This window comes from Stegastes partitus, unplaced genomic scaffold, assembly GCF_000690725.1.
Source record: "Stegastes partitus isolate 25-593 unplaced genomic scaffold, Stegastes_partitus-1.0.2 Scaffold1229, whole genome shotgun sequence".
In the NCBI taxonomy this organism is placed as follows: domain Eukaryota; kingdom Metazoa; phylum Chordata; class Actinopteri; family Pomacentridae; genus Stegastes; species Stegastes partitus.
Window position 1 is genome coordinate 215085 of NW_007578960.1, and position 23376 is coordinate 238460.

A 23376-nucleotide genomic window follows, 5' to 3' on the forward strand; every position below is an offset into this window, starting at 1 on the left:
TAAATGATATTGATCAAAATCACAATTCTTAGATTTGTGTCAATTGTCAGCTTTTACGTAATTGTCCGTTCCTTTTTCTCGCTAAGCTCTTCACGCTAACTTGACAATAGCCTCAGCTTCAACAGTCGCACGTGGGAGCAGTATCAACCCTCCTAAGCTGACTCAGCTAGAAAAACGTTGAACTACTTCGTCAACGCTTGACTCTGATTAGAAACGGGCCTGCGGCTGCCGGCGTCTCGAGCTGAAAGCTGCCCCAGGAGACAATGCTATCAGGGAGCGAGTGGGACACAGCTGAATGCTGACAGGCTCATTGTTCCAGTCATCAAATCCCTCATATGCCCTCGCAGACATCAGCACAGCTCACTATTGTTTGCTGGAAAAATGCTTTTTCATAAACAGCTGACGAAGCAACTGAAATTGATAGATGCACCGATGTAAACAAACACGGAAATGCATTCTTATTTGGCAAGGTGGCACAGTCTGAGCAGGAGTTTAGCGACAGACTTCCCTCGTCGGTGATAGTATCTGTTGTTTTGTGCACCGTGAACACGAGGACGCCGGAGCCAGACGTAGTGTTTCGGCGCACGTGTAAAGTATCTCTACTCTCCTCCCAATGAAGCCGGCAGAACAAGCTTCTTGTCTGTCCCTCTGCATTGTGTAAGGCCCCCAGTGGACTGCTGGCTGCAGGATCCATTAAACCCTGTACTCTTGACAAAGCTCCAGCCGTGGGGTGAACTTTTGTCAGTCCAAAATCAATGTCACCTGATGTGAATCAAAGTACAGGGCGGTTTTGTTCTTTGTCAACCTTCCAGGGCACAGCGGTTAATCACACAGTAATTGTGATTAATTTTGTTTGTCCATGTGCTGACTATGCAACTGTAAGCTTCCTGAAAGAATCGAGGAGAATATATGAGGTTAGAGAAAGCATGAACGTCTGTGTGCACACATGATGAGACTGAACAAGCTTCATTCTGCTGCTAGTTCATTGGCAGTTTCTTGGCTCTATGGTTAGTTAGCAGAGCCTTTTACAGCAGCAGACAAAGACGCAGATCTATATTGATTTGGTGAGTCAGCGTTAAGCAAAGCCATCTACGTGCATTTGAATGTTTATTCAAAGGGCATTAAAACAAGATTTATAAGCAACAAAAGACAAATCTAAAGAGACACGTACAAAAGGGGATTATATAAATAATACTACATTTGATTTAGTAGAGGTAGGTAGGGCAGTGGCAAATAATGTTTTCTGGGTGGTTGCTCCACTTGTGCAGTGCACAGGAATTAAAGGTGGCTTCTCTATGTTTAGTTTTGACTCCTGGGACAGTAAACAGGCCTGTCCCTGATGATCTGGATTTTACGTAACACAGCAGCAGATCAGAAATATGTTTTGGCCTCAAATCATTCGGCCTTTGCAAACAAACAGTAATTATTCAAATAAATCCTTTGACACACAGAAAAAACCAGCACAAAGACATGAGAAATCAGGTCTAAAAAGTCAGTACATGATACCCTCTGCTGCATACATTCCTTGTAAAATCTGTTTTAACATGTTCTCTGACTTGACAGAAGTGTAATAATGAATCGCCGGAGTTTAAATTTCATGGTCACTGCACAGGCATGCAGAGTTTTAGGTGGTTGATATGCTGTATTCAATTTAGAAATTCCTAGAGAAATTACAGTAATAGCAGATGAAGCAGTTTCCAGCACGCTCTGTGATAATACATGTTGACCTGAAGACCTTTAAACATTATCTGTTATTTAGATTAAATGCTTAAAGCCAATGTCAGCGGCCAAAGACCGGTCATGGCAACCTGGCACACCCGATCTGTTTGTCTGTCTTGTTATCTGTGCATTTGTTTGGGCATGTGTTGTTTTTTATTTCAAGGAAAGAGAAGAAAAAAACCCATTTGACAACATCAAACTTTTGAAGTTTTACTTTTATACTGCATTTGTGCATGGCAGCGTCTGTAAAAAAAAATATCCATTCATCATTAATTTTAATGGCTTTGTCTGCAGCTTGTTACGGCTGTGTGGCATGGCGGCTACAACTTCTACTGCCAGGACACACACAGTGCACAAGAAGTAGATAATAAGGTCAGTCAACCTTTTTATGGTTCATTGCTGGGTGTTTTCTTGTTTCCTGTTGTTGTATATTTGACATAATTTCCCTCCAAAGTACATGATGACCCATTCTGTTTCTTGTTATTCTGAACATCAACACTCATTTCTGTTTAGCACGCAGAATATATATTTAATAACAGGCAAAAATGTGAGTATTTTTTTTCTTTAATTTTTATGGGCAGGTACCTGTAAATCCCAGCAGATAAGCTACAGAGGCAGGGAGTCAGTTTAATCCGATCCGTGTCATTACACTGACTCTCTTCAGTGCCCCTCCTGAGCTCTGCAGTGGAGGTGAAAACAAGGCTCACAGTGAAATGTGCATGGCTTTGCAGTTCTGCGGTGATTAAATAAAAAAGTTTTATCAACGTGTCACTGCTACAGACAGTTAAACTGCTTTATGATTCCTCCTGGATATTCAAGGGCCTTCGGGACAGATGTCTGCTTATCACCTTGAATGATAAATAGCGCGTTTCTGTGGGGGGTGTGTGACTTTAACGGGAACTTTTCTGCTGTTTTATCTCTATGTCGTGCTCTGCGGGAGTATGCAGGACGTTTTTTATTATTTTCTTTTCTTTCGTGAACATTTTTATTTTGTCTCCTCTCAGATCATAAACGTCCTGTGGTGGTACTACTTCTCCAAGCTCATCGAGTTCATGGACACATTTTTCTTCATACTACGAAAAAATAACCACCAGATCACCTTTCTGCACATCTACCACCACGCCAGCATGCTGAACATCTGGTGGTTCGTTATGAACTGGGTGCCCTGTGGCCATTGTGAGTGTTTTACACAAGTTTACCCTCCAGTGACTCAAGTCATTCTGGTAACCACATTTGCTATTTGGCCTCACAGTGAGCTAAATAATTCAATTGCTCTAATGTTAAACCCATTAGCCTTTAAAAACAGCCTGTTTTCCTCCACAAAGCCTTAAAGGACACAAAGCGACACTTACTGACCTGAGCACCGCGGCAATGTCTGACAAAGTTGTGTGCTTTTTTTGCTGTATTATAGAACAACACAGCAGCAGGAAGCACTCAGATTCTCCTGAAAATCATTACCAACCCTCTTCATTAATGATAATAATAATAATTATAATAAATGATTAGGTTTATATAGCTCAAAACACTCAAACACGCTTTACACTGTCAATTACTCATTCACACATATTCATTCTGGTGGTGGTAGCTACGATTGTAGCCACAGCTGCCCTGGAGCAGACTGACAGAGGTGTGGCTGCCATTCTGCACCTATGGCCCCTCCGTCCACCACCTCAAACTATCCATTTATACGTATTCACACCAGGCAAGGTGGGTGAAGTGTCTCGCCTAAGGACACAACGACCATGACACAGGTTACAGAGCAGAATCGAACTGCTGACCTTCCAATCATTGTACTATTGATGTAAATATAATAACCTTTAAACTTGTTTTGTTATTTATCAGGTGTTCACTGCATTATTTCTGCATTTCTTTACTGCCAAAGGCTTCTCTTGAGCTGACATAAAATCTGTAGTGATTGCTGCAAACAGAACAGATTCATGAGAAGTGTGTTGCTCCCTGGCTGATGATTGCATCGCTGAATGCCCGTCACTCACCCGTAGATGAATAATTTCCCTTGTTTCTCTTCTCGTCAGCGTACTTCGGTGCCTCCCTAAACAGCTTCGTCCACGTCGTGATGTATTCTTACTACGGCCTCTCAGCCGTTCCTGCCATCCGGCCGTACCTTTGGTGGAAGAAGTACATCACACAGTTTCAGCTGGTGGGTTCACATCCGTTAGGTTCCTCTCAGTGGTGGGAGAGAGTATTCCGATTCTGATTCCTAATGAAGTAAAAAGAGCAACAGGGCTGTGGGAAAATATTTTTTAAAAATGCTCAATTATAAGTGAAACTCCTGCATTTTCATTCTGCGTGTATATATTCCATGTTATATTGGAGGTGGGGGTTTAAAAACTCGCTGTATTCTGTAATTACTTACTTAAAGTGTAATTTTCTCAACAACAAAAAAATAAATAAATCTGTCAGTGCGGTAGCAATACCGTCCTTAACCAGTTTTTACTTTTAAATGTTTGTTTTAAAGGAGAGCTTCTACCTTGAAATGAGAACAATATTGTTGTACAAGAATTAGAAAACATGTTTAGAACTGCTTTGAAAATAAGTATTCTCATTGTGGTGCCATTGTTTTCACCTTTATTCAAAAAGACTTCAGGACCTCGACTATAGACTAAAATAACCTGATGAGAAGCAGGTTTTTGCATTTGAATTGAACAAATTGTTATTTTGGTATGATTTTTTTCTTCATTATAAATAAACTTAATAACTTCATCTATTAACATTTTCAGTATTCATGATTCTAAAACAGTTGAAAAATGCATTTTCCGTTTTTGTCCTTTGATTTGTATGTGCTGATAGTTACACTCCTCCTATGTTGTGAACCTGCTTAAACTATTTTGTGCTGTATCGTCTTTAATTTTAATACATGACAGATATTTTTCATGTCCATCCAAGATATGTTAGTCTCTGGATCAGTCTTACCTTTTCCATAAACTCTCTGTGTGTCACCTTCTCACTCTCACATGTATTTGCATGTCTCCTCCACAGATCCAGTTCTTTTTAACCATGTCCCAGACAATGTGTGCAGTCGTGTGGCCGTGTGGTTTCCCAATGGGATGGCTGTATTTCCAAATAAGTTACATGGTCACGCTCATTATCCTTTTCTCAAACTTCTACATTCAGGTCAGTTGTTTTTCTATTTTAAGCTTTAAAATGATAAATTTAAAGGACAGCAAATCCTATATAAAGATTAAAACCAACAATGGATTGATCCTGCTCACAAGTATTTTCTTTGGAGGCAAAGCCTGATATATTGTATTTCTTTCTGCCAGATCTCTATTGTTGTCCAAAAACTATTTAAAAATCAGTAAACCACAACTCAAAGTGGCACCAACAATCGCACACACTCCGTCCTGTTGCTGCAGATACTTGTGTCACCAAATTAAATCTGCAGCTGAATTTAGTCTCCAACAGATGCACCATTCATACCTGTTTGTGTACAGTGGTCAGCTGTTGTAGAAAATGGCAAAGACAATGGCTGTTCGCTAACAATCAAACTTTAAAACTGTGCTGTGATTTTCATTAAAGAATAATTGGGCTTACACTGGTTGTTTTAGTATTTTCCAGTTGACTATAATGAAGAACAAAACCAGCATTATTCATTGTATTATAAATAAAACTGGTTCTGTTGCTACTTGCAGGCTTATTGAGTTTGCTTATAGTCAAGTTGACATTCAATTTTTTAAAATTTTTAATATTGGTTGATAGTTTTTTTCCATTAACAAATACTATCACATGTTGCATCCTTAAATCCTTAAATATGTATTTTTAAGGAATGGTGACCCAAGTTATGTAACAATCAGGAAACGTTAGAGGTGGAGAATAAACTTCAGTGGTCTCTGGTGGACAAACTGCATGATGATGAAGACACTGTATCTAAACTACCTCAAGTGTGCAATAAACAGAGATGTGAAAACGATGAAGCAACCTGTTGGTCTAATTCAGTTTGTACTTTTACCATTATATGTAACAACATGCTTTTCTGCCTTTCTTTATGTCACGCCAGACTTACAAGAAGCACAGCGGTTCTCTAAAAAAGGAGCACCAGAACGGCTCCACCGCGTCGACAAACGGACACGCGAACGGGACGCCATCGATGGATCGCACCGCAGCCAAGAAACTGAGGGTGGATTGACATTTGAGAAAGCCGTCGCCCAACTCACACTGTAGCGTGTTAGCCAATGCTGCTAGGAGGTGTATGTATCTTCTTATCTAGAATAGTCTAGCACTCACTTCAGACGAAATAAGCCATAGCCTCATGTATCCAGAGACTTTCCATGTTTTTGCACACATTACTACTCATGGTACTGAATTATGAAATTAATAGAATTAAAGGAGATAAGTATTGTAGTATGGTTGACACTGTACAGTATTGCCTTCCCCACCCTCTAGAGATAATCTAAAGCAAAAATCTCTTTCTTGTTACCAGCAAACAAACAAAAAAAAACACATCGAGACTCGTGCAGTGATGGAAGGTCCAAGGTTTGCTCACACTAGATGACGTCAACCTAAGGGACAGTTAAGGAACACACTGCTCTCTACTTAATGTGTAACTAGAGTACGCATCTTGTGTATTGCTTTATGCCGCTCCACCCTGTGCGGTTGCATAATCCAAAAATTTTGCTCTCTGCAATGCTGTAATTCATTTTCATTGACAAAGTGTAACGGCTGAAATGACATTTTGCAGATATATTTGCAGAGCAGGGACTCCAGGGTTGGAATATTTAGCCATCTGAACAAAGCATAACCAAAGCATAGCGCGCCGCAAATGCTCGGATTCATATGAAAAAAAACAGTTTTAAGACAGTGTGAAAGGACAGCTGCTGTGTTTCATAAGCACAATATAAAGTCAGTTCTCCTTAACAACAGTGTGACAGAAATCTCCTTTCACACTGTGTTATGTCTATTGTAGCTTTTAGGACATGAAATGTATTTATTTTAATCTAATAAGGCCATGCCCGTTAGGTCTGCAGTGCAGCTGCTTATTGGTAACTAATAGGTATTAAATTTATCAAGTGAATATAATCATATTGTATGATTCAGTGCTAATACTTTATATTCAGATAAACTTTAGTATGTAGTTAAGAATGAGAGCTCACTATTGACCTGTTAAAATAAAGCAGTCTTACCACAAGGTTCATTTAGTAGATCAGATAGGACTTTTGATCAACACATGGTCTTTAACAAATGGTTTTTGCTCAGTAGTATATAATAGAAAATATAGAAATGGAAACATCTCTAACTCATTGACAGCTTGGTAAAACCCCATCACTGAGGACATCATGTGAAACAAACAAATACTACACTTTATTTAGTCTTTACATTAATAGGGTGCCTTCTGAACCGGCTGATTTGGTTTTAATGTAGCAGTTTTCATCTTTTCAGTCGCCTAACGTTGGTCCATTTAAGACCAACACGTGTCAGACCTCCTGCTCAAATCCTGTGCCTGAATCTTTACTTTGTTGAACTCGTCAAATGTCCTAAATGATCATTTTTAACAAATGATACATGATAATGAATTTATAGTGTATTAGATTAGCATAAAGGCTGGAAACAGGGAAATAGATTGAAGTCTGCGTTCAAAGGTAATTAAATCCGCCTACACTGCTCGCTTGAGATCTTAATGCAAGTTGTTTCCCAGTGTTTCTAGTCTTTATGCTCGGCTGCAGCTTCATATTTAGCTTATTGACATGAGCAAGGCAGCAAACTAGTTTGTTCATATGCTGAAGTATTCCGTAGACATTTTCCAAGAATTGTTTTTGATGGACGAAACAGGTTATAATGAAACTATTTATTTCTTTGTGTTCATTATTATGTTATTGTTCTTGTTACCTAGACTGCTGCCAGGGCCATACACAGGGAATGCTGCACTGCTCTAATGCGCTGATTTAATTTAATGTTGTTAAAATGTATAGATGAACAGCAGTCACGCTCACTGCAACAGACATAAAAATCAACATTTTCTCTGCTCAATGAATCGGGTCTACAGATAATTACACAAACCTGGTTAACATACAGGAACCACTCAGTAGTTTTGTGTGTGTGTGTTTTTCTTTTCTTTTTTTTTTTTAAGTTTATTTCCAGCTACATACCTGCTGCAGTTCATCCTTTGTACAAGGTGGAAGCGCTGAAGGTTTATATATTTAAGAGTAGGATTAATTTTCTCCCCAACTGATAAAGGTCAAAGGAGCATACAGCGATGTGATGAGATACAAATTTTCTAAACTGTTATAATGTATAAATATATTTTCTGAAATATGGGGAGAGTCTGGGTTAACGTGTTGCGACTCATGCTTTACTCACTGTAACACATTAAAGACAAACTCAGATTGTAAACATACTTGTTTTCAAGCTTGTTTTCCTTTCTTAAAGACAAAGTATGCATAAAGAACAGCAGAGATGAGGATTCACTCAGTCTTGTACGTATTTTGAATTTTGTTCTATCAATTTTCCAGTTTATGGTTTGCGAAAATATTTTTTAGTCATGTTAACAGTTTATTAGTTGTTTGCATGCATGGCTGTAATCTTATTTTTTTTTATTTTACGATGTTGTGAGGCAGATTTTTTTTTTTTAAAGCTAAACATCCTCTAGCAGACAATATACAATGGCAACTATTTTCTAAATTGTACTTTAAGATTAGAGCAAGATACAAGAAATCAAATCAAGTTTATCTATATAACATGATTAAAACAACCTGAGTTAAGCAAAGTACTGGACCTGTTATCAGAAAGGCAGCAATAAAAATATGTGCAAGAAAGCAAGATAGGATGAAGACTTGTAAAAATCATTTTCAAAGTTTATTGGCAATAAATGAATGAAAAAATGAGGATGTGCTTTCAAAATTGAACAAATAAAGATCTTCAGACACTCAATCAAGCTCCTATTAAATGATCAACTAAAACAAGTCATTTGTGACAGATAGTGTAGTCATCCTCTCTTGGCAACTAAGATATTCACTACATGCTTTATTGTAATAGGAATTGTAAAACAATTGTTTGCTTAAAAGCTTTAAATCATTATACATCTTTATAACATCAGCACGGTAGTCCTACCTAAAATTACACAACTGATTAAATAAATCAGTTTGTGTGTTTTAGTCCAACTGTAAGCATCCAGTCTCTGTGGATTGAGGCTGAAGTCAGACATGTCAGACTACATAAGAGGCCCTGACATGTCTGACTTCAGAGAGCAGACATGAGGCTGCTGTGAGGCGTCAAATCCTGTAAAGCGTTCTCAGTCACACATGAAGCTGTTTTAAGTAGAAAACAGTTTATTCTGTTTCCTCACTCCTGACATCAGCTCCCTGCTCTTTGTGGGTCTTGTGCTTATAATGATGAGACATCTTTACCATTCTTGATCATAACACTCTGATCTTGGCTAAAGAAGTGGCCCTGATGTGGCTCCGTTTTAGTTCATTTAGTTTCGTAAGGACCAGAAAAAAGCAACAGGATTTTCCAACAGATGCTTTTTTTCCTATAAAGCTGTTTCTCTCTTGACAGCTGTTTTCACTGAGCAAGTTCAGCGTATTGTTGTCCCATTCCAACTGTCTAGCCAGTGATCTCTGTTGAGACAGTAATCCACCTTCACTATCCTAAGACCTCTCCTCTTACGTGCTACGAACTCCTCTTCATGAGCACTATGTGCAAACTTCATGCACCGGAGTGCTGTGTCACACAGAGGACAGCGCGACTGTTTGTGAGCTTTGGTGGCATATCTGCTGGCCAGCCACTATTCAAACAATGCCTTACTCACGGACTTTCAGAGGCCATGGCCCGAGGGAGTCAGACAGGGCGGGGTGCAGCGTCGAGGTTTGTCCCTGAAAACAGCCATGTGTCCATTTTCCCTTTTTTTTTCATCAAAATGATGCGTCAGACTTTGTGTGTCTCTTCAGCAAGACTACAGGTGGAAACAGAAAGAGTCTGGCTCCTTCACTCAATGCATTTGATGATCTGGTTTTTACCTCTGGCTGTAGCTCTCAGATTATTCTGAAAAATGCTTTAGCCACTTAAGTCAGATCTGACTGTAGCAGTGATGTGACCACCAGTAACCTTTCTAGGTGTCAGATTTCAACTGTAAACCAACAACAAAACTGTTAATAGAGAAAACTCTGCAAAATTTATTGTACAGTAAATGAGTAGTTTAATATTTTGCTAAAAAATAAAAATTTGTTATAAAACTTGTGTTAGATGAGAGGATCAATAGCACATGTGTCCCTATGGTACATTATGAACTTAACATAAAGAGTAGAAACGGGCGCAAACACAGCCTGAATCTGTCAAACATGTTACTAGAGCCACCTAGTAGCAAATTTAAAGGTAAGAACACCTTACAGTTTATTACCATGAGGTTGCCAAGCAAACAGCAGATAAGACTGATTTACTGACTCACTGTCCAATAATCTGGATCATAACCCCATAAACCCAGAGCATTTTTACAGTTGGGTGAATTAAACAAAGTCAAGCATGTTCAATAGCATATTAAGATAGCTTTAGACACGCTGGCGGACATATTTTTAATATACATCTTCATACGGAGCCAGACTAGCTGTTTCCTTCCCATTACAAGTTTTAATGCTAAGCTATGCTAAATGGCCGTGAGCTTCATACAGTTGAAACCAGAAATTTACATACACTGTATAAAAAGATACACTTTTTTCTCACTGTCTGATTTTTTAGAGAACTTCTCATTACTTTCTTCAAAGTTTACATACACTAAGATTACTGTGCCTTCAAACTATTTGGGAAAGCCCTGATGACGATATCATGGCTTTGGAAGCTTTTGATAGGTTAAGTGACAACATTTGAGTTAATTGGAGGCAAACCTGTGGATGTATTTTAAGGCACACCTCAAACACACTGCTTCCTTTTGTGACAACATGAGAAAATGTAAAGAAATCAGCCAATATATCAGAAAGAGGATTGTGGACCTCCACAAGTCTGGTTCATCCTTGGGTATAATTTCCAGATGCCTGAAGCTTCCACGTTCATCTGTTCAAACAATTATATACAAGTATAAACACCATGGGAATGTCCAGCCATCATACCGCTCAGGAAGGAAACGGGTTCTGTGTCCCAGAGATGTAGTGTTTCGGTGTGAAATGTGCTTGTCAGCCCCAGAACAAAAGCAAAAGACCTTGTGAAGATGCTGCTGAAGCTGGTAAGAGAGCGTCATTATCCACAGTGAAACCAGCCCTGTACCAACATGGGCTGAAAGGCTACTCAGAGAGGAAGAAGACAATACTCCAAAAGCAACATAAATAAGACAGATTACAGTTTGCAAATGCACACAGAGACAAAGACCTTAATTTTTGGAGACATGTCCTGTGGTCTGATGAAACTAAAATTGAACTGTTCGGCCATAATGACCATCGTTATATTTAGAGGAAAAAGGAGGAAGCTTGTAAGCCTGAGAACACCATCCCAACTGTGAAGTATGGGGGTGGCAGCATCATGTTGTGGGGGTGTTTTGCTGCAGGAGGGACTAGTGCACTTCACTAAATAGATGGCATCATGAGGAAAGAACATTATGTGGAAATACTGAAGCAACATCTGAAGACATCAGCCAGGACGTTAAAGCTTGGGCACCAAAGGGTCTACCAAATGGACAATGACCCTAAACATACCACCAAGTTAGTTGCAAAGTGGCTTAAGGACAACAAAGTCAATGTTTTGGAGTGGCCATCACAAAGCCCTGATCTCAGTCCTATAGTAAATTTGTAGGCAGAGCTGCAAAGGTGTGTGGAGCAAGGCGGCCAATAAACCTGACTCAGTTACACCAGTTCTGTCAGGAGGAATGGGCTGAATCCAGCAAACTATTGTGAAAAGCTTGTGGAAGGAAACCCAAAATGTTTGACCCAAGTCATACAGTTTAAAGGCAATGCTATCAAATACTAAGGAAATGTATGTAAACTTCTGACTTTGAAGAAGGTAACTAAAAATTCTCTCTCTCATTATTCTGGCATTTAGCAAATAGAAATAATTTTGGTAATCGTAACTGACCTTAAACAGGAAACGTTTAAGTCATTTAATTTCAGATAATGAGAAAAAAATAAATTATATATATATCCTTTTATACACTGTCCTTTTATACACTGTATATTAACTTCTGGTTTCAACTGTATTTAACATACACATGCAAAAGTCAATCTTCTCATAAACGGCTCGACAGGAAAGCATATAAGGATATCAGCTCTTGGATGTGGTTATCAGGAGGTATCAGGTGAATCAATGATTCATCATCATCCCCCCACTAATTTCACCATCTGTGAGCTAAATATAGAAACCATGGCTTCATCACAGAGCTGTACTGTGACCTCTGGTGATAAAGAAACATTGACCCCGATTTGATCAGATGTGCATCGCCATAGCAACTGTGGCAGCATGAGTAGATCATCAATGTGTCATGATTTGTTGAGAGGACTGCACAATTTAGAGTGGTTGACCAGGCTTTTCTAAGTTGCCCTATTTAAATCCATTGAAAACTTGAAAATGAAACACAGTTTTATTTAGTTTATTTGAACTCTTTGTAATCCTGTCATTGTAGGAATCATTATTGTCCAATTTTCCTCCCAGTGCATCCACTTAGAAAACAGCAGTGTGTCCATTTTCTCTTTCTTTTTTCATGCGTCAGACTTTGAGTGTCTCTTCAGCTAGACTACAGGTGGAAACAGAAAGAGTCTGGCTCTCTCCCTCAATAATTCTGATGATCTGGTTTTTAGCTCTGGCTGTCGTGTTCAGCTTTTTATCAAAAAGGCTAAAGCCACTAACTCAAAACTGATTGTAGAAGTGATTTGACTTCCAGCAACTTTTCTTCATGTCAGATTTTAACTGAAAACCAACAACAACACTACTAATAGAGAAAACTGTACAGTAAATAGGTAGTTCAATGTTTTGTAAATAAATAAACAACACTACTTTTTTTTTGCCTAGTAAGGTGGGCAGATCAATGACATATATATTTCTGTAGTATATTATGAAGGTACAACCCAGAGATAGTTAGCTTAGCTTAGCATAAAGAGTGGTGGGAAAAAGGGGCGAACACAGCTTGCCTCTGTCCATAATATTATCACATCCACCTAATAGCACCTCAAAGGCAAGACCACCTTTTTGCTTAATTCCATTAGCATAAGGTTGCCAAGCAAACAGCAGTTAGGTAGACACGCTTGCGGACATATTTTTATTATCTTCAGAGCCAGGCTAGCTGTTTTCCCCCTTATTTAAGGTTTTGATGCTATGCTAAATGTCTGTCAGCTTCATATTTAACATGCACATGTGGGGTAGGGGGGCACCTGTGTGGAGTGTATGTTGTCCCCGTGCCGTGTGGGTTCTCCGGCTTCCTCCCACAGTCCAACAACATGTTGAGGTTAATTGGTGATTCTAAATTGTCCGTAGGTGTGAATGTTAGTGTGCTTGCGATGGACTGCCTTTGCCCTAAGTCAGCTTGGACCCTAGTGAGGATTAAACGGTGTATAGATAATGGATGGATGTGAGTGTGGTCTCAATCTTCTCATAAACCTCTCTGCAAGAAAGCAAATAAATGTGTTGCCCAAAATGCCACTCTTTCTGTGTTCACAACAATATCAGCTTATGGATACGACCTTCAGGAAGTATGACGTGAGTCATTGATTTTATCATCATCCTCCCACTGATTTCACCATCTGTGAGCTAAAAAAAGAAACCATGGCTTCATCACAGAGCCGAACCGTGACCTCTGGTGATAAAAAAAAACACTGACCCCGATTTGATCAGATGTGCATCACCATAGCAACTATAGTAGCATGAGTAGATCATGAATGTGTCATGATTTGTTGAGAGGACTGCACAATTTAGAGTGGTTGGCCATTTATTTTCAAGTTTCCCCATTTAAATCCATTGAAAACTTGGAAATAAATGATCCTATTTAGTCAAGTGGAACTCTTTCTAATCTTGTCTGTATATTCCTGTGCAGTTTTCCTCCTTCCTCTCCTTCACTGAGCTCACACACATCCAGCAATAGCTGTTTAAAAACAAACTGAGGATTAACTTACCATTTTCCCAAAAGATTTCCAACAAACTATTGTTTCTTTAGGGTGTTTTGAAAACCCAGCTATAGTGAATTCAATAAGCCACAAATGATTTGAGCCTAATCCAATACAACTTTCACATTAATTTTTTTCCCTCTGCAAATCCTGTTTGATCTGTCCGTGCTCAGTTCCCAGAAAATGTAATACGTGGATTATACCCGTGTGTCCTCAGCAAGACAAATGATGTAGAAGTCTGAAATCACATCTGCAATGTCTTTTCACTGAGGTTGTGTTACAGGTTTTCTATGATTTTACTGTGAGTTATCATTTTGTTTACGAGTAAACAAACTAATCTATTAAAGAAAACCTGCCTGGTCACACGTCACCACACCGAGGCTGATATTTTGTTCATCACTGTTTATTTGAGGAAGAAAGTGCACCATGAAACAAAAACAGTATGAACATTCATTGCTTGGATCTGGTGGGAGAGGTTGCTAATCAGTTTAGCTTTCAGCACATCACTGTAATTTCTGAAATCAGAAAATAAGTAGTATTCCATTAGATAAACCTGAAACGTAACATGCTCGCGTGTAGGAAACATGAGGGCTCATATAGCAACACCAGAATCCAGCTGCAGAACAAATTAAACTGGCTGAGGCGTATGCATTTTGTTAAAATGACAACTGAACTGAACTGCTGGGGTTTTTGTGGGATTACGTGCAGGTCTCACAGCTGCTTAAAGAGGCTGCTCAGAGAACGCAGTGTAACTTTTCACACGTGCAAAGAAGAAGGGTGCGTACATCCTGTCCAGGTCAAACGCCGTGACGACTGTTTCCCCGGTCAGCCTAAAAACATAATCAGTGTCAATTCTGCAACAACAATGGGGAAACAATTTTTGCTTTCCATCATTACTGGGACGCCTGCGGTCTTACTTGTAAGTGATGTGGCAGGAGTGGTGGATCCACACCAGCTTATTGGAACTCTGACGCCCTCCAGAGGACAGATGCAGTCCCACGTGGAAGCTGTGTTCAGCCTCCGGAGCTGGGTTCCGCCTGCAGAACCGATTCCTTTGAAACTCGGTCGCTTTCTGTCAAGAAATGAGAGCATTTGTAAGTCAAGCGACACCCTGACTGGGAAAATTTGAATCCACAGTGCAAATAAGAACTCTTCTGTCACTCAGTAACATGTAGCTATGACCTTATTGGTTCAAGGAATAGTACAACAATGAATATTTTAATTTTAGCCCACAACTGTTGTGAATTAAAGGCAGGATTTCCTCTCAGTGCATGTTGGATTTAACATTAAAAAAAAAAAATGTAAACAAACAAATCAACCTCATCTCTTATATGATTATTGCACCCAACATTACTCAGAAAAACACTCGACTGTCATTGTCATTTGTATTCCAAGTGTACGATTACAATCCTGCGTATTAACACATTAAGTTCACACACTTCATCAGTTATATGAAAGCTCACATGAACCCAAATGAATGTAAAGTAACACAAGGCAACAGTGTGGTGGTGTAACAGAAACGAGACAAGTAATGTGCGCAATTAACCACACCCAGCTTTAAAAATGCATTTACCATTGTTTGGTTAGGCAATGTCTAAGTATGTAAATTATACGTTTTGCAAGCCCCACATAGGTGCAATAATGCAGCACATTTCAAGTTACAATATGTCTTTCCTTTCTTGAATTGTAAGTTAACGTCTGCCATGAAAAGAAAAACAAAATACTAAGAATAACAGTAATAAGCCAATATAATGAAATTCTAATATTTAATTCTACAGTTTTAAGTCATATTGTCTAGTATATCAATATTATAATATTAGAGGTTGCAGTAAGCATTTTTTTAAAAATCATATATGACACTTTTCTTTCTTTCCCTGGGGGGACTGGGTAAAGAGGTGCTTCAACTACATCTGATTTGTTCACTTGAGTTAAATTTTTCTTCTCTTTCACCACAAGCTGTGGCCTAAAACGTGTCTATTGCCATTGTAAGAAAATAGAGGGCAAAATTGTATTTGTACTGACTTGAAGAATGCACAATTGCCGTTCATCAAAGCCCCCAAATGCCCCACGGTGTGTTTCTCACCTCCTCCTTTTTCTTGCAGACAACAGCAAAAACTTTGGTTTGATTGTCTGTCTCCTGTGACAGACGGAAATGACCGAGCAGAACAGAATCCATCCTGTGGAATGAAACTAATTTCAACAATTGCGAAAAGTGCCGGCGCTCAATATGTGAAATTACATTTGATGTTGTAATGGCTGTTCTAGCTGAGCGTAAAGCAAACAGAGAGTGTGTACCTGGTGTTCCTGGTACGCAAGCGGGGAACAACACACAAAGGCTCCTCGGGGGTGGTCAGCATGATGACGTGGCCATCAGGGAAGAACCGGAGATACCTGCAGTGACAGGGTCAACGCTGAGCTGGGATACTTGAACAACTCACAATCAAAAAAGTCAAAAGTTGAAATCATTCGTTTACCTGTAGTACTCGACATGGTGCCAAGCCCTGTAAAATCCATCCAGCGATTCTTCTCCTTGACGAATGTATGATGTCTTGCTGATATAGACGCCTATATAATAGAATAATAGAAAACTGATTCGCTAGAACATTGGCAGTGTCTTTGGTTTGTATTAACTTCTACAAGGAACATTAAGATCAGTCCAACATGTTTTTTTTTTTTTTTTTAATGGAAATATTTAGTCAGTTCTCAAACTTGCATCAGTGAGATTTAATAAATACAAAAAATATTACATCCATATGTGTCAAAGAATATTATAAAATATGTGTTAGTAAAGACATGTCTTGTGAACAGCCTTTACTGTTTACAAGAGAGACATTTTACTGGGAGCAACAATTTTCCACTGCATGTGGTGTTTTTGTGTATTGAAACCAAACCTAAGTTCAGTGGCATCCCATTTTGCATGCTGACTTTTTTAAAATTCTGCAGGAGCTGACTGAAATACTCCAGCAATCTCCTCACACCGCAGAGGGGCAAAAGTGTGTCGTATGTTTGGAACAGATACAGTCTTCCCAAATGTGTTTGGACCAGGAAACTTTGATAAACTGGTATTTGTTGCATGGAAAAAACAATTTAACACAAAAATAAATACTAAATAAACAAGGCTGCTACTTAAGAGAGCAAGAACATACTTGTCTAAATGGCAACAAAAAAGTATTTGGACAAGTGGAAGATACACATTGTTAATGTGATAACCTAAACTTACTACTGGAATAAACAGCAAAGTGAACTCAGGGGAAAAACTCTAGCATTTTTCTGTTTGCAAAAGCAAAGACTACTCTGTTTGTCTGCTCAACTTAAAAAAAAAAAAAAAAAAAACTCAACCTTTCATCTTTTATATTTGGAGATATTCCCAATGGGTTCAGAAATGGTGGACTTGAACAGCATAACTGTGAGCAATATTAAGAAAAACCCATGAGAAACAGCAGCAAAGATTGTTTTAAAGATCAAGAGTTTCCACATAAAACTTAGTTGGCAGACCAATCGAAACAGAATCAGTATGACAACAGAGGGGAATTGATACAGTGGAAAATATTCATAAGCTCAAAGAATAAAACGGGTTGCAAAAAAACACACACACAGAAAGGCAGCATCTTTTGGGGGACGTGTCTTATTTTTGAATGTGTCCAAAATCAGCCTACATGGATTCAATGGTAAAAAGTTTGAGAGGGAGAAAGCCAGGAGAAGAACCCTGACCAGAAAAAGGGTAAGTTAAAGGTGGGAGCATCAACATCTGCTCTTCTTATAGTGCTGCAGGTGAACTTGTATTTACTGATGGAATCATGAACGCCAAAACAGATCAGCTGCCTACTGAGTATTTTGACCACGAGAAAATCAAATCTAACATGACATTTGGGACCACTGTATGTCTCCACATACATTTCACCTGGATATAAATTTGTGATTTAGCAAACAACTACTTCTGGGAATGTTACGGGCTCATAGGGTGTGGAAATATAAGATATTAGAGCAAAACTCATAAAGTATGACGGAGCAAATTTGAAAATGACAGTTACCATCAAAACGGACACGCGGCCTTTGCAGAAACATCGCTCTCCAGGATTTGAACGGTCCTAACTTGGTGCAGTTCCGTCCCCACACCCTTAAACAAGCCAGACGCCATATCTCAGGATCCCTGGAGAGAAACAGAATTGGAATAAAGAATGAAGACTGAGTTAACGGAAACCATATGCACAGAACAGAATGTTAATTATTATTGTGTAGCAAAAACTTCAAGTCCCCAACTGCACGATCTCAAATCAGCCATACCAAGAGGCAAAAACATAAAAGTTAACAAACAAGCTGTCACACATTTAATCTGTTTTGACAGTGGAGCTGACCTTGCACAAATGTAAAACCCACGGCAAACTAAAGAGAGCTGCTCCAGGGCTCGCATGTCCAGATCACTTGACACAACCCAGCGAAATATGTACATCAGGATTTCCCGTGGCAAGGCTGCAATTAAAGATAAGAGGAAACACATTAAGCATACACGCCGATGATCAAAAGATTTGAGATGCATTTACAGTCGAACAAATTAACAATTTTTACCCGAAATGTGCAACTGAGTCATTTCAAGCTCATGATTGCAGATCTTTGGAAAGGCGCTCTCCAGAGTGAGCTGCTGCTCAAAGTAGGCAAGTAGATCCTCAATCTCACCATCAGCATCTCTGTCCTCCATGCTACAGAAATAAACCATGGCAAGTTCAGTTAAAAAAACAAGACTATTCCTTTCTCTCATACAAGCCAGCATGCTATATTATTTACGTGACAGACGTAAACAAGGATCTTGGAAAAACATGTATTTCCCATCAGTGTGGAGGAGTGAGTATAGATTTTAGTCCAGGTCTGTGATCCTCCTTGAAACCTGGGTGCAACTGTTCAGCTTTGGAATCGGTACGTGAGGATGTGTTTCTCTACTCCTAGTTTTAGGTTAAAATGGCAGAGAATCAAAGTCCTCTTATCCATATATTCTCCATATCCTAAATGTTTGAAAATGTTTTAAAAAAAGAGTAATTAACCTTTTCATGAGTTGACAAAAACTTCTGCAAGGCACTGTATACCAGTTATCTCTGCAATTTAAATAAAAACACTGCAGGATAAACTTTTAAATGTTTGCAAACCAGAGAAACTCTGTGATCATTTCTGTGTTGTGTCGAAAAATGTGTGTTCTAAGGGACGACTATTTCAGAGAACATTACACATTCAGATTTAGTTGACAAGAGAGGAGAGGACATTCAAAAATAAAAAGCAGCTTACTAGTTTCCTCCAACTCGGTCTGCATCAGGAGGACGGCTGTAGTTGATTTTAAACTCAATGTCAGGAACAAGCTGCATAGCCATGCGGTAGAATTTGATAGCTGGAAGTAAAATCATCAAATTAAACAGAAACAAGGAAATGAAAGTTCTCTAACAAAGCTGTGACCTGTTTCAGTTTGTCATACAGAAATGTCAGAACTGTATGTGAGGCAAATAAACATGCTCAGCTGTTGCTAAAATAATTTGCATGTTTAACTTCAGATGACTGATAGTTATACATACTGTAGCATTTGTCACTTCTCGTAGTTCCCACATAAACAATCTTAATATTTCATCCTTTGGTGATTTTGATCACCATGTATTCTGCATACATACCCTCGTAGAAAGCTCCATTCTGCTCCTCCTGAACAGCTCTCAAAAACAGCTCTGTAGCCTGAGGGAAGGTGACTCACGTCAGTCCTTCAACAGCACCCAGATTTCAATGACAGCACGATACAATACACATAAGGACAGTACTTGTAGAGCTCTCTATGCAACTTACCTTTTCCTCCCGAGCAATGTCTTGTGTCCTCTTTAGACCTTTGGCTCGCAGCATCCGCTCACTCGTACCGCTTGCTCCAGAGTGTGGTTTGAGTTCAGACATCCACTGAGCTCTGAACGCACTGAGCTCCACCTGCAACACAATTAAAAAATTTGAACGGTGCGTCTCCACAAAAGGTATGCGCGTCTTTATCCTAAGCCAAAATATAGCCATAACCATAACATAATGAAAGATCACACTTGTGTAAGGTCCAGATCACACAATATAGTCTCAGTGCAAGCAGCAAGATGTTATTGGCTAATCTGACCCAGTGAAATTCTTATCATGCAAAAATATGTGTAGTCTGAACACTTTTAGGTAAAAAGGTTGTTGTTATAATTGTATGAGTAAAGTTTGCTGGTTTCTATGTTTGGTACAGAACCCCAGAACCCCAGAACCCCAGAACCAGTGCTTAGAGGATCATTTTCTGTTTTCCACACTCAAAAAAATGCAACAGTAAAACAGCACAAAGGCTTGTGGAGCTGAGAGGTGAGTGTACTTGCAATTATTAAGTCAATAATTTATAAAAACAAACAAACAAAACTAAGCATTAATTGTTTCAGGTCTGTGGAGGTGTTCTCACCTGAAGGTTTGGGTCATCTGAACTTTCATCTTCATCCTCTATCGTACCTCCAATATCTGCATTTTCTTCAGCCTGTAAAGGAAATCAATAAAGCATGACTTAAAGGTTTGTTTACTATTTTCCAAAGAAAGAGGAAAAATGAAACAAAGAAGCAAAAAATGGTCTGATTTTGGGAACTAAGCAGTTTGGTGGTGAAACAATTTGTAGAACATTTTATTAATATTAATTTTGATAATCACTTAATTGTTATTGTCCCTCATCAAGCGCCAAATACTAAATATTTGCTGAACTTCCAAGATTTGCCGCTTCTCTTATTTCCATATGCTTGTCAACTGCTAGACAAATAAATCATCCAGTGTGAAATAAACTTACTGCAAACGCCAACTTGTTAAGAGATCATTTGGATCACAGTTAGATTATTTGTCTAACTGAGAGCTCTAAGAAGTAATTCTTCCTACATGATCTTATCTGGGTGACAATTCTTTAAAAAAATAACACACACTTTGGGTTCTATTAATAAAGTATTCTTCACTGTAAAATCAACCAATAGACCTGTAAAAAAAAAAAAGAGAGAAAAATAAGTGTTTTGTCTAATGTGGTTTGTCTTGTCGGTGTGGCTGCCATAAATCCATACTGTCTTCAATCCAATCAGACATATAGACACAAATCTAGAGCCAGGTTGATTTAAAATATGGTATTGAGTAAAGGACAACTTCAGACTTAGCAGAACAAGAAGCTACATGACAGGCATAAGCTGTTGATGAAGCACCATGTTAAACACAAACAAACAAAACGGGTAAATCATTGATTATCACCAACAACATGATCGATTTTATTAGAAACATGTTGTTATTCACAATCTTGTTCTTCAGTGAATACATTTCTCTGAAGAACCCAATTTACAAGAAAAAAAAAACAGATTCAGCCACTTCACCAAACTTTTACTGCAGTTTTTACACACTGTAGTTTTTCTGGTATTTCCAGTATTTCTGCATTGTGTTAGACCACTTTGGACTTGTAAAGTTTCATTTTTAACTCCAAACTGCTGTTTGCAACCTTGTTTTAAAGCATGTTACTATGCATTTTGTTAATATTGCAGATTAACTTATTAACATTTATAGTGCACATTTTGTTTTTATAATCTGCCATGTTTTTGTTGTCTTTTGCACTGTGTAGTTATGTGTGCACACTTTCTGTGGTGTGTCTGTGCCTGCATATACATCAAATAGACTTCTGTCAGAAACATGTAATTCTTACTGTAGGAAATAAAATAAAGATGAGTGACAGGAATATAAAAACAGCTAATCAAAAAGACACCTAACAATAAAACTTGACTTCCATTTAAAAACATGCTGTAATTCAGAAACTCGATACTCAGGTGATTAAGTAGTAGAGCTGTAAGTAGCTTTCCACTAGGTAATGCTAACGTTACCTCAACGTACCATAAACATAACTAATGTGTTATAACCGCATGCATGTATATCGCTAATTTCAAGGGCTTGGAGCTAAAATCAGCTCACATATTAAGTAGGCAAGGTTTGGCAAGCAGTCAGCGGCTGGAGGAACACGTCGAGCTGGCTGAACGACAGGTAAGCAGGTGACGTTAGCTCCGTTAGCTAGCTAGCTAGCTGCCTGACATGTTTGTGTGTGAATAAGTAGAAGAACGCGCGGACCCACCATGACACCTCGGCCACTAGGTTTTCTTTTTATCTTCACAGGCGGTCGACTCTACCGTTTACAGTTCACGGTCGGAGAAACGGACGACACAACGGACATATTTACGAGCTCGCAGGAACGCAGCCATTTCGCTGGGTGGCCCGGAGCGTCAGTGACCCAGGAAGGCAAGCAGGCAGGCAGGCAGGCTGGTGAAGGTGGAGGGGGACGGGGCGGGGGAGAGAGGCGCCCTGCTGCGCCCTGCTGCGCCCCGGAGGCTCCGTGAGTGGGCTTGAAAAGGCACGTTGAAAAACTGCCTCTATATTATCACATGTTCAGGAAAATGAGCTTTGGATGAGGAAGAGCATTTTTGCAAGTCACCTATGGGTCTTTCCTTTTGCAAGTCAGTGGAGAAAAAAAAAGACGGTAAAATTATTGTAATTAAAAAATATATTTTTTGTCAACAAATGGAATATGAAATGAATACATAATAAATTCACAATTAAACTAATAAATAAATGTTGCTATATGGCCAGCAAACAGCTTCCTGGGTTGTTCCGGAAAGGTTCCTGTTCTGCTTATTTGTTTGTTTATTCAAAATATTATTACAACATGGCCAAGTGCAATATCCAAACTGCAGAAGCTGCAAATAATAATAAGTCACGAGCCTTTATTAAATGACTCATTGACCTACAAACACGCTTGTTTGGTACCGACTGCAGTACTAAAATAAAAATAGCATGTATTTATTCTCCCTGTGGAAAAGAAATGAGAAAATGACCATTCTCTCTAAAATCAATTGCAATTATACACACACACACACACACATATATATATATATATATCCAGGAAGTTATCCATTACATAGTATCAGTAGCTATATTTGTTAAGGTTATTTTTGCAGAATTTAGCATTTTGGGAATGTTCCAGGTATGTTCAGACTGTAACTCTGAGAAATGTTTTTCCTCTCAAGCAAACATTCCTAAGGCTCTGAGAAGACGTTTTAAAATGACCCTTCATTAAAGAGACGCAGCAAACGTGTAATTATCTACTGTGTGCTTCTGTACAACTTCTAACTTGTTCCCAGAAGTTTCTTAGAAACTTAGGCTGTAGCTCTAAAGCTGAGGTAAAGTATTTATGGTTGTATTTACATTTATCAAAGGCGAATGGTCCTCAAACTATGTCATAAAAAAATGGAATGCAGGCAAGCAAAGCCTTTCATGTGGTTGATTAATTTTTTTTAAATTACTAGGACAGCAGTACAAGGTGACTATTTACTTGCTCCTCTGATGTTTTGTGTGTCTTGTGCTTGTTGAGCCTCTGTTCTGGCAAATTCTCAGTCAACAGAACCAGGTGAAGTTCATTGCAGATTTTATGTGTATCCCAGCAGGGGGAGCTCCCTTCACATGATAGAGAGCACCTAAACCTACAACAGTTTGGAGGTGAAACATGAACTCTCACATCAGTGATTGTATTCACTTCATAATAAACAATCAAGTATTTTTATGTTGTTTATCACCATTTCAGAGAGACAGTGACAAA

At 38.8% G+C, this 23376-nt stretch overlaps 2 protein-coding genes across 2 annotated transcripts in view; one reads left to right on the plus strand and one right to left on the minus strand.

Annotated features, from left to right (window-relative positions):
• elovl5 (ELOVL fatty acid elongase 5) overlaps positions 1-8068 on the plus strand; it is a 13825-nt gene extending 5757 nt beyond the window's left edge. Inside the window, exons 4-8 of the mRNA XM_008297559.1 lie at positions 2014-2091; positions 2724-2895; positions 3753-3877; positions 4717-4851; positions 5735-8068. Coding sequence (XP_008295781.1) covers positions 2014-2091; positions 2724-2895; positions 3753-3877; positions 4717-4851; positions 5735-5863 — 639 coding nt within the window. The 3' untranslated portion in view covers positions 5864-8068. The remainder of the gene's footprint in view (positions 1-2013; positions 2092-2723; positions 2896-3752; positions 3878-4716; positions 4852-5734) is intronic.
• A 6064-nt stretch (positions 8069-14132) lies between these two features.
• fbxo9 (F-box protein 9) lies at positions 14133-22015 on the minus strand. Its single transcript, XM_008297561.1, has 13 exons — positions 21859-22015; positions 20182-20253; positions 19560-19691; positions 19394-19451; positions 19020-19119; positions 18312-18442; positions 18101-18215; positions 17777-17895; positions 16220-16310; positions 16041-16136; positions 15829-15922; positions 14663-14817; positions 14133-14575 (listed from the first exon to the last, which is right to left on the minus strand). Exons 1-13 carry the CDS (start codon positions 21859-21861, stop codon positions 14467-14469), a joined length of 1275 nt encoding a protein of 424 aa, XP_008295783.1. The 5' UTR covers positions 21862-22015; the 3' UTR covers positions 14133-14466.
• Positions 22016-23376: the final 1361 nt, after the last annotated feature.